Source organism: Suricata suricatta, chromosome 6 (assembly GCF_006229205.1).
Source record: "Suricata suricatta isolate VVHF042 chromosome 6, meerkat_22Aug2017_6uvM2_HiC, whole genome shotgun sequence".
Lineage (NCBI taxonomy): Eukaryota > Metazoa > Chordata > Mammalia > Carnivora > Herpestidae > Suricata > Suricata suricatta.
Window position 1 is genome coordinate 73,567,737 of NC_043705.1, and position 11,164 is coordinate 73,578,900.

The window sequence follows — 11,164 nt, forward strand, 5'->3', positions numbered from 1 at the left end:
TGAATGTCCTTGTTAATACAAGTAGCTACTGGGTTATTAGTTTTTACTGCAAAAGGTTGAACCAGAAAATACAGTTCACAAAATAGTATGTTCATTTTGGTGTAGTGTAAGATCATTATATTAGGGATCAGAAGACTGTTTTGGTAACTGATTTTGTGACCTTGTTTAAAATTACTTTGATTCATTAGGTAGACAATCTTGCTTAATGTTTAAGATCCCAGACTCAGGAGCCAAATTGCCTGTGTTTGAATCCTAGCTCTTCCATTTACTCTTTCACGTTTAATTTTTTCCAAGCCTTTCTATGTACAAAATGAAGGTACTCACAGGATTGTTGTAAATATTATATCAGGTAATCCTTGCAAACTGCATAGCTCAGTGCCTGTCATATATGCAGATTAGGTAAATATTAATGTTATTAGTAATTTTTTATGTCTAGAGTTGCAATTGTAATATATTTGGGGGGTGTTACTCTATTTTTTGATGCCTCTTCACACCATTCTCTGTACATGTAGCATTTGACCTTCTAAAATACCTATGATCAGCAAGAGGATAGGACTGACAAGGTTATTAGAGATAGGGTGGGACCTAGGGAGATTGTGAGAGAAATCTGCTGGAGGGGGCTTGGTCTTAGAGTAAGAAGTGAAGTAGGATGAACTTTGGGAATGCTGAGTTGTAAATAGTACTTTAAAGTTAGTCATGAAATAATTCCATGCTGAATTCCTAGAAGTGGAGGTCAGAAGAATTTATCAACCTCACATCCTAAGCTTTAGTGCCAGGAGAAGAACACTAGGATATCCATGTAAGGACCAAGACAAGAAATGAACAAGGGAGCTATGTGCAATGCACTTTACTACAGGACGCCTCCTAGCTAAGCTCTATGGTACTTATTTTGGATTTACTTCCCCTGGGGCTATCTATCATTATAACATCAAATAGAAGACAAGTCTCAGGAACATAGACAACACAGGAACTGATTGTATGTGCTGAATTATAATGAGCTGAGTGAGAAGAGAGATCTATAAGTGAAAATAGTGCAGTATCCTAAACATAGATAAACATGCACTTGATCTTTTTTAACTTTTGGATGTTAGGAGTGAGCATTTTACTGGGGATGAAGAATGGCCGGATACTTTTTTGAGGGAATCTTCTACTTAGTGCTTGGTCAAGATCTTGATAGTGATAGAGCTGATAGGCCAATAGAGAGGATCCAGTTATAATTATGAAAGGAAGCAAAAGAATTTTTAAAAAGCACCGTGGTCTGAGAACTTCAACATGGGGTCGATTGCTCCTGAGAGCATTACTGTTTTACAGCAAAAGGAATAATCATAATAATCTTGAGACATCTAAAATAGTAGAATTAACTCATTTTATCCTGTGTAGTAAGGCAGAGATATCTTTAGCATTGGATATAACTCCATGTAGACCACTGATAATTTAAAAGAAAATAAACAAAAAGTCAATTTGTCTTTTGAATGGATAAACTTCAATTATTAAGAAACTAAATGAAGTATAAATACATGTTACAAGATGGTAATTTTACATACCCAAAAGGTGAAAATGAAACTACTCAGTACAGGACGCAAGCTGAATACTAACAGTTCTTGTTTGGATAGTGTATGAGAATCACCCAGGCTCGACTTAAAACATCCTTGATAAGTATCTAAGAAGTCCTGGAGTGAATGCATGTTTGATATGTTTAATTATTCTAGCCCTTTTTGTTTGTTTGTTTGGTTGGTTGGTTGGTTGGTTGGTTGGTTTTTTCCTGGGCCAGAAGGCTGTCATGCATATCTCATTTAAAAATTGGCTTGCTCCTTTAGGTTTTGGTATACATTTGGAGATGATATTCTTTTCAGGCTTCTCTTACCCCAGAGGTGATGATTAATATATAAAATTATAAGTTTTGTTGTTACACATAGAAAATGCAATATATATTGTGAATCCATATATTTTAGTTTAACAGATAGTAGGCATCTGCTTTATGTCATTCCCTGTGTGCTGTGGTTATAGCGGTGAGCAAAAATAGATTACTTCCTGCTCCCCTGAAGTGAGTCTAGTAGGCAAGACAACTAGTTGACACAAAAGAGTATATAAGTATTTCATGAAGAAATACTTTAAAGGACATGTACCAGGGGTGCTATGGAAGACTAGGTGTATATGTATGACCTAGTTAGGTAGATTAAGGAAGACTTCTCTAAGGAAGTGATAACTGAGCTGGAGCTGACTCAGCAATAGTGTGGTATATAGGGAAGAGTATGAGGCCAATGACAGAGTATATGCATGGCCACTATGTGGGAATAAGTGAGAAGGCTTTGTGGATGAAGTGCAGAAGGTGAAGCAGAATGTAGAGTAAACAGCAAGGTGAGGCTAGCAAGGTAAGTTATGAGCCATACTATTTTGGACTTTATAGTCCATATTACATAATCCTTACTGCTGAGCTAAGGGAAATTGTTGGAGATTTTAGAGAATGGAGGGAAGGTTAGTGGGGGGCCAGAGCCAGAGAGAGCTACAGTTACTAAGCTATTTTAATAGTCAAGGCAATTGGTGATAGCAGTGGTGAAGACTATTGATGAATTTCAATGATTCTCAGGAAGTCTAATCAACAGGACTTTGTGATTGTGACAGCCATGGAAGTACAAAGAGTAGACTTCCCTTTAAGGGACCCTGCTGTAGGAAGCACAGTTGACCAACACCTGTCACAGCTTTGGATCCATCATTGCATCCATGCCAGAGCCATAATGCTTAGGCCTTTGTCAGCCAGTGACTGTGTGTGGCCAAACAGGGGACTCCCTTCTCTAATGGACAGCCTTTGTGTGAGAACCTCCCATTGGCCTGGTCAAAGCATTCTCAGTATTGCATTACAGTCTACTGCTCTTCCTAACCAATTATGCTTCCTTCCAATTTCTTTCACAGGTCTTAGGCCTGCATTAGCCTTTGTAGGATCTCCTTCTGTTACCTCCCTCTTGTCCTTCAGAGGCCTTCCCCCTACTCTATTAATTTGCTAGGGCTGCCTGCTATAACAGAGTAGTACAAAACTGGGTGACTTGAACAAGAAAAATTTTTTCACCTCACAATTTTTGATGCTAGACGATTGAAATCAAGGTATTAACAGGCTTGGATCCTTCTGAAGGCTATGAGGAAATATTCTGAACTGAATGTTTATTTACCCCCTTCTCCAAATTCATATGTGACTGTATTTGAAGATGGGATAAAAGTAAAATGAGGTCATAAGGGCAGTGACTTCATCCAACAAGGCTGTCGCACCTTATAAGAAAAGGAAGAGATACCAGAGCTCTGTCCCTGTACACGTAAAGAAGAGGTCATATGGGCACACAGCCTACGAGCCAAGAGAAGAAGCCTCAGAATGAAACCTACCTTGCTCATACCTGATCTTGCACTTACCAGCCTCTAAAATAGTGACAAATTTCCTTTGTTTAAGCAATAAATTTTATGGTATTTCATTATGGCAGCCTTAGGAAGACTAATATATGGAAGATTGTTCCAGATTTCTCTCCTTTGCTCTTCATTTTCACTTGGTATTCTTCCTATTTGTGTGTCTAGCTCCAAATTTCATCTTCTTACTTTTCTTTTTCTTTTTTTCTTTTTTGACAATAGTCATACTGGATTAGGGCCCATTCTAATGACTTAAATAACTGTGTTAAGACTGTATCTTTAAATAAAGTCACATTCTCAGGAACTAGGGGTTACGATTTCAACATATGAATTTGGAAGATACATAATTCAACCCATAACATAGTCTTATCTCTTGTTGGTGTCTGTTTCTTGAAGAAGTTGAAGTGATAGCTAATGGATTGGGTTTTGGCAATGGGGGATGCAAATGAGAGACATGTCAATAAAAGTATTTTCATAATATGTTATATATCCAATTGAGTTGGATTTCTTGATAAATAGGCAGCTAAAATTGTGGCTCACTAATTTTTATTTGTATTATGTTACTATGGCAAAGTAATTAGTTTCAAAATCATTCTTGCATGGATTTACTTTTTTGCCAAAAATAGTCAAGACAAAAATTTTGTAGTGATTGTACATTTGCTTATTTAGAATTATGCTATTAAAATGATTTTTTACGAAAGAGTGTACCTGGGTGGCTCAGTCGGTTAAGCATCAGACTTCAGCTCAGGTCACAATCTCACGGTTCATGGGTTAAAGCCCTGCGTCAGGCTCTGTGCTGATAGCTCAGAGCCTAGAGCCTGCTTCAGATCCTGTTTCTCCCTCTCTTTCTGCCCCTTCCCCCCGCTTCCTCTCTCAAATAAAAATAAAAATAAAATTTAAAAATTATTTTGAAAAAAGAGAATTACTCAGCTTGCTGGGAGCACCTGGGTGGCTCAGTCGGTTAAGTGTCCAACTTCAGCTCAGGTCATGATCTCATGGTCCATGAGTTTGAGCCTTGCATTGGGCTCTGTCCTGACAGCTCCAGATCTAGAGCCTCCTTTGGATTCTGTGTTTTCCTCTCTCTCTACCCTTCCTCTGCTCATCTTTTGTCTGTCTGTGTCTCTCAAAATTAAACGTTAAAAAAAAAGCTTTAAAAAAATGACTCTGTTTGGGTGCCTGGGTGGCTTATTTGGTTAAGCATCTGACTTCAGTTCAGGTCATGATCTTGTGGTTTGTGATTTTGAGCCCTGCATCGAGCTCTGGCTGACAGCTCAGAGCCTGGGGCCTGCTTTGGATCCTGGTCTCCCTCTCTCTTTTCTTGTCCCTCTGTCTCTCTCAAAAATAAACACTAAAAAACTTTAAAAAATTACTCTGCTTAATCATTATGTCACTCATATAGAAAATTTTGTGTATATAAAATACCCAGTAAATAACATATTCCTCAGTTTAGTTTTGAATATGCTGTAGAAGAAATTAAGTAATATTACTTACGTTATTCCATACTTAATACCATACAGGCATTCATTTAAAAGAAAACAAAAAGAATAAAACCAGATGGGTACTGCAAGTTACATTGATCAGTTTTCTCTCTTTCATAGAGTAGTAAAATGAAATGGAGTTTTATTCTGTTGTGTTTATTTTATGTGGCCTCATATATTTTTACATAAAATTTTATCAAGCTTACTTTAGTAGTTTAGTTTTATTTTTGTACTGTAGCTTTTACATGTTATTTAAATGAAAAAATTCCTACCAACCTGACTAAAATAGAATTTTGGAGAATTTGCAAATTATATTAGATAGCTATGGGAATGATAACTTGGTTACCTAGAAGGGATCTGATCAAGATCATTTACCTGTGCATGTCATGTAATGAGTGAATATCATTCAATATAATCAACCATATAGCTATTTTCTTTTGCCCTTTATCTTCCATATTTTCTTCGACACATTTATAAAGTCCTTATTTTTTTGTTAGTTAAGAGCCAACAAAATTTTTTTTCAGATTGAAATATGCATTTACTATGTCTAATAGAAAAGTGTATCTATATATTTATGTAATTGTCAATACACATTGAGAAGATTGGGTGTCATGAGCTTAAAGAAAGGATTCATTTGTGAGAAAAGAACCATAGCTGCATAAATTGCATGGATTTTAAAGCCCCCTTACACCATTTGTTTAAAAATAAGGTACACTGCATATTAAAAGCTAACAGTAGCCTTCTTACCTAAAATATATATTTTTTGTGTGTTACATTTTACATTCAGTATTTATTATTATTTTAAGTAGATGGTTTATTAAATTGGCCCAATAGTTTTAAAGCTTTGCAAATGTTTTTGACTTACCCTGAGAAAAATCACTGCGTATGGATGTATTTGATGTATTTATACCCATTTTGCTGTCACACCCATGTAGCCATAAGTGCCTAGATCATTAGACTTAGGAAATACTTTTCTTTTTCCTTGAGAAATTGCATTTCAACTTTAAATTCTATTAAATTACATTTTATTCTTTAAGTTCTCTCCAGCTGTCAGCACAGAGTCCGACGTGGGGCTCTATCTCATAAACCATAAGATGATGAACTAGGTCGAAATCAAGAGCCAAATGCTTTAATCAACTGAGTCACCAGGCACCCCAAGATGCTAACTTCATTTAAATTGACCTACGTTCCCCTGCTTATTTGATACCTAACAATGTAGTTCCTTTGTAGGTTCTTATTTTTAAAGAACTTGATTCATGTTTAGAAGATAGCATTTATATAAATGATAAAAGGACAGTGAGAGCTAAAATAATAACACAGTGCTCACTCACACCAATACAGTCAAACATTTATACTACAAAGAAGAGAATACATCATTATTAGCCAGATTAGGTTAGCCACTCATTTAAAGATTGGGAATTCATTCAAGAGACATGAAGACCTTGGGAGTGGCGAAGAATGCCAGCCGAGATAAAATGTCAAGTCCTTAAGGTCTGTGTTTGTATCATTCCCTTTTTTAAGACTTGCCAAGGTATCCTGTGACTAACAATGACAAGGTTATTGACGTATTGACTTTGACAAATAATATATGACCTGGAAGGATCAAAAATAATTCAAATGACATTAATTTCTTCTTTACTGAAAATGCCAGAGTGTTTGAAAAGCCATATGTTTTAGAAAATTGAATGAAAGACTGGCAAAAGGGAAGAGGAGAAATTCTAACTCTGAATATTCTTAACTTAGACTGCCAGGTTTCTTCACTCACGCTTGTGGATTCACTTTTTTAAACCAAAGGAATGCATGGAAATGTTATTCAGTTATGTAGTTCAAAGAGCCATTAGTTAGGTATAACTCCCTTGTACTTTTATGTCCTATTTCTGGGGTTAGTACTTTTATTTTCTGGGGTTTTCTGTGAATTCCTTTATAATACTAAATTACAGGTTGGTAAACTATGGCCCATCAGCCACATCTGGTTTCTGGACCTATTTATTTAAGACATATGAGTCAAGTTTTTATTTTTTTTAACATTTTTAAAGGGTTGTAAAAAACCCAACTAACAACAACAAAAAATTAAGGTGAATATGTAATGAGACTGTATGTGATTGCTACAGAGTCAATATTTACTATTTGATCCTTTGCAGAAAAAGTTGAGACTTGATCTCTACATGGGTGTGAGTGTGTGTGAATGTACTTGCACACATATACATACATACAGACATGCACATATGGATATACTTGTTAATTTAACAACCTAAACATTTAGTTTCTCACTACATAGAATCAGTGATTTTCATCACTGAGACCAGGTAATTTATATTCAGAAGCTAGCACAATGCCTGATGCCTCATAAGACTCAAATATCTCTTGAGTACATTTATATGTATTTATATGTGTGTGTTGAATGTATATGTGTGTGAGACCGCTTGTCTCTCGGGATCCCCCTTGTCATGTTTGCAGGGGCTTGCATAGCTCTACACAATTGGCATTGTATATCTTAGTATATCTTTTCACACTTACTACATCACATAAAGTAACTCAGAAACATAAACATATATGTTGTTACTGAAATTTCTTGTTTTGTTTTTAACCTCCCATAGAAACTTATGTAAAAGATTTTTTCTTGTGTATGAATTTGAGGTTATTGCATTAGAAGTGACTTAGGCATTGATTGTAGGGTCAGATTTGGATCACTGAGCTAGAATATATCATTAAGACCCTCAAATATTTAAGGAGCATCTTAATCAGAAACTGCTGTACAAAACAGCAATAGAATAGTGAACCAGGTATGTATGGCTGCCCTCATGGAACTCAGAGGAAAAGAAAGGCAAACACTCAAAAAACCATATCCACAAGTAAATATAAATGCAAATTGAAATGAATAATTTGAAATAAAAGAACAAGTTATTTGAGGAAAATCATAGAGTGGATTCCTAAATCAGAGACTTTCATATGAATTCAAATAACAATGTTTAGCACTCTAAAATATTTTCTGTTCCCTAAGGCAGTGGTTCTCAAACTGTCGCCTGCATCATACTGACAAGAAGTGTTTGTTAAAACATAGGTTTCTTGGCCCCAAGTTCAAAGTTTCTTATTTACTAGGTCTGAATGGGCATGAGGATTTGTATTTCTAATAAATTCCTAGATGATTATATTCTGCTGGTCCAGGAAATGACACTTCAAGAACCACTGCCCTAAGACAGTGGTTTTGACCACATGGGAATAACTTTTAAAATTTTAACAAAATACTGATGCTTAAGTGAAATAAGTCAGGTGGAGAAGGATAGATACCATATGTTTGCACTCATAGGTCTAACAGGAGAACAGGAGAACCATAACAGAGGACCATAGGGAGGGGGAGGGTAAAAGAGAGTAGGGAGAGAGGGACACAAATCATGAGAGACTACTGAATACTGAAAATGAATCGAGGGCTAAAGGGGGAGGTGGAAGGAGGAAGGGGGTGATGGTCATGGAGGGGGACACTTATGGGGAGAAGCACTGGGTGTTATATGGAAACCAATTTGACAATAAACTGATTTAATTATGTGGAGATACAGACTAAGTATGGAGCTTTTTAAAATAGTCTAGGTGATTCTAATGTGCAGCCAGGTTTGTAAGCTACGTAGTGCAGAATGTGAACATAAATACATACAGAGTGGGGCAGAAAATACCTAATCCTGCCCAATGGTAAGAAGGCATGGAGGAGGTAGGGAAAAGGTTGGAATAGAAAGCTTCAGTAAAAACATGGTACCCAAACTAAGGCTTAAAAGTTTATCTGTCTATACCATAAGCTGATAGAGAAGAGAATGTATCAGACAGAGAAACGGTACACAACATGTAGATTAGGATAGATTTTGTCTTATAAATAATCCTAGGTAGTAGACCATCTGCATTTCTGATATATAACCATTCTGATATTGAGTGGCTCCTGTGTCAGCAACAGAGGGATAATTTATTTTTCATGTACAATTATATAAAATAAGGAATATTTAAAATAATTTTTATTTATTAATATGATGTGTTTATTAGGATGAGAAGAAGAAACCGAAAGACTAGGAGATACGGAGTTTTGGATACTAACATAGAAAACATGGAGTTGACACCGTTAGAACAAGATGACGAGGATGAGGACAACACTTTGTTTGATGCCAATCACCCTCGAAGGTAAGTAAGTGTGGGACAGTTTCACGCCATGAATTAGGAGGCACGTTTTTGAAAAGTAAATTGACAAAATAAAGTAGAAAAAATACAGTATTTTCATTTAGCAGTTTTTATCCTAACAGATTTTATTTAGTTCTATTTAATGAAGTTCTTGTGCTACTCGACGAAGAGCTCACATGCACATTGCTTGGCTAAAACAGGTATAAATAGAACACTTTCTCCCCTGAAAATCTTCATTGTGCGTCTCCTTGTCCTTTTAACTGCTACTTACTGAAAAGTAACATGTAGTAAGTCTATGTGTGTGTTTGTGAGTGTGTGTGAGAGAGAGCAAGAGAAATATTAGTAAACTTGATTTTCTTTTTGCATTCTGAAGATATTTGGATTTTAGTCTGTTATTCTATTTGTAAATCATGCTTTTTTTCACAAAATTGTGATACTAATGGTCTGATCCTGTAGCTATAATATCTGTTCTCAGATCTGCTCTTGCTGACTGTTAAGATGCTTCCTAAGAGGTTTGGATAAGTACAGTTACATGGCTATGGATTTGGTTTCAAAGAAGATGGAATGAAGAAAGGAGGTAGTAAAAATCCCCTCAATAGGAAAAGACATGTTGGAATACAGGGGAGATTATTTGGGCAAAAGAAAACTAGAGTCCAGATTGAGGTACAAATACCATGAGTGCTGAAATCTTGGGTTTTTGTACATGCAAGGATGGGAGGATCAGCTCTGGCAGGACATAGGGATGTGCAGAGGTTTTTGTTTGTTTGTTTTTGAGGGAAATGTGTGGAGTTTTATAATTCTGCTAAAGAGTTAGGTATCACCCTGCTGTCATTCGGGAACCATTGGTGTTGTTTGTGTGGAGTGTATGTAATCAGATCATCAGATTTGTGTTTTAGGACAGTACATCTTGTAGTAGTGGAGACGGTGGCCTAGATGAGCTGAAGTATGGAGAGGGACCGAACTAGGGAATATAGGAGGCCTGTACATCCATGAGATGTAATTAACTGTAGTTTTCTTTCGTGTCCCGCATCATCACAGAGCTTTCTCCAATACTTATTCCACTCTTATTGCCCACTTTTCATGAATTTTATGTTCTGTTAGGGAGCTAGACATTAATCAGAGCTACATAAGCAGAGGGATTAAGTATAGGGTGGTATGAGAACTTGTAGTAGGGGCACCAAACACTTAACCAAACACTGATGGTCCAGATAAGCCTCTTGGATGTGATGTGTTAATGGAGACTAGAAATTTCACAAAATTAACTAAGGTGGTATAGACGTGGGAGTTGGAGAAAGAACAGCAGGCCCACGGTACAAGAGGCAAAAGAGAGTGTAGAATATTCAGGAAACTAAAAGAAGTTAAATAGATGCCGGGGCACCTGGGTGGCTCAGTCAGCTACGCATCCGACTTTTGCTTTCAGCTCAGTCATGAGATGAAGCCCCATGTTGGGCTCCATGCGGAGCTTCGAGCCTGCTTAATATTCTCCCTCTCCCTCTCTCTCCCTTCCCCCATCCTCCTCTGCCCTGCCTGCTAGCTCTCTCTCTCTCTAAAAAATAAAATTAAGCTTAAAAAATAATAAAAAATAAATAAGATTCTATGTTAATCTGTGTGAGAATAAATGAATGAGTGAATGAATAATTTTTGAGCTTTGAATGCAAAAGTAAGAGTGATGAGCAAAGCAGAACAAAGAATCAAAAGGCAGGTCATGATCCATGGCAATCAATGAGAAATTATTTTACAGGTTATAAAAAGCCACTGGGAAAATATTAAGACAGGAAAATAATCAAAGTTGTGTTTTGAAGATTACATAGATGGGAGAAGAGTAAGATAAGGAGTTAGGCAACCAGGAAGACCAGTTAGATAGTGCAAGTACACGGAGTGGCCAGTAGGAGAGTGACAGCAAGAGAAATGGAAAGGAGTTAATTATTCAAGAGACTTTGAAAGGTATTATGAACCACATTTAGAAATTGTGTTTGCAATGGAATATACTACATGGCAATGAGAAAGAATGAAATATGGCCATTTGTAGGAAAGTGGATGGACCTTGAGGGTGTCATGCTAAGCGAAATAAGTCAGGCGGAGAAGGACAGATACCATATGTTTGCACTCATCGGTCTAACAGGAAACTTTCAGAATGA

General features: G+C 36.6%; 1 protein-coding gene across 2 annotated transcripts in view; it reads left to right on the forward strand.

The window, feature by feature from the left end:
• Window positions 1-11,164, forward strand: part of FAM174A (family with sequence similarity 174 member A) — a 36,917-nt gene that overhangs the window by 13,589 nt on the left and 12,164 nt on the right. Inside the window, exon 2 of one of the 2 annotated variants that reach the window (XM_029941358.1) lies at window positions 8,895-9,033. In XM_029941358.1, the coding sequence (XP_029797218.1) occupies window positions 8,895-9,033 (139 nt within the window). Of the gene's footprint in view, window positions 1-8,894; window positions 9,034-11,164 lie in introns of those variants that run through there. The other variant, XM_029941357.1, reaches the window with a different exon arrangement.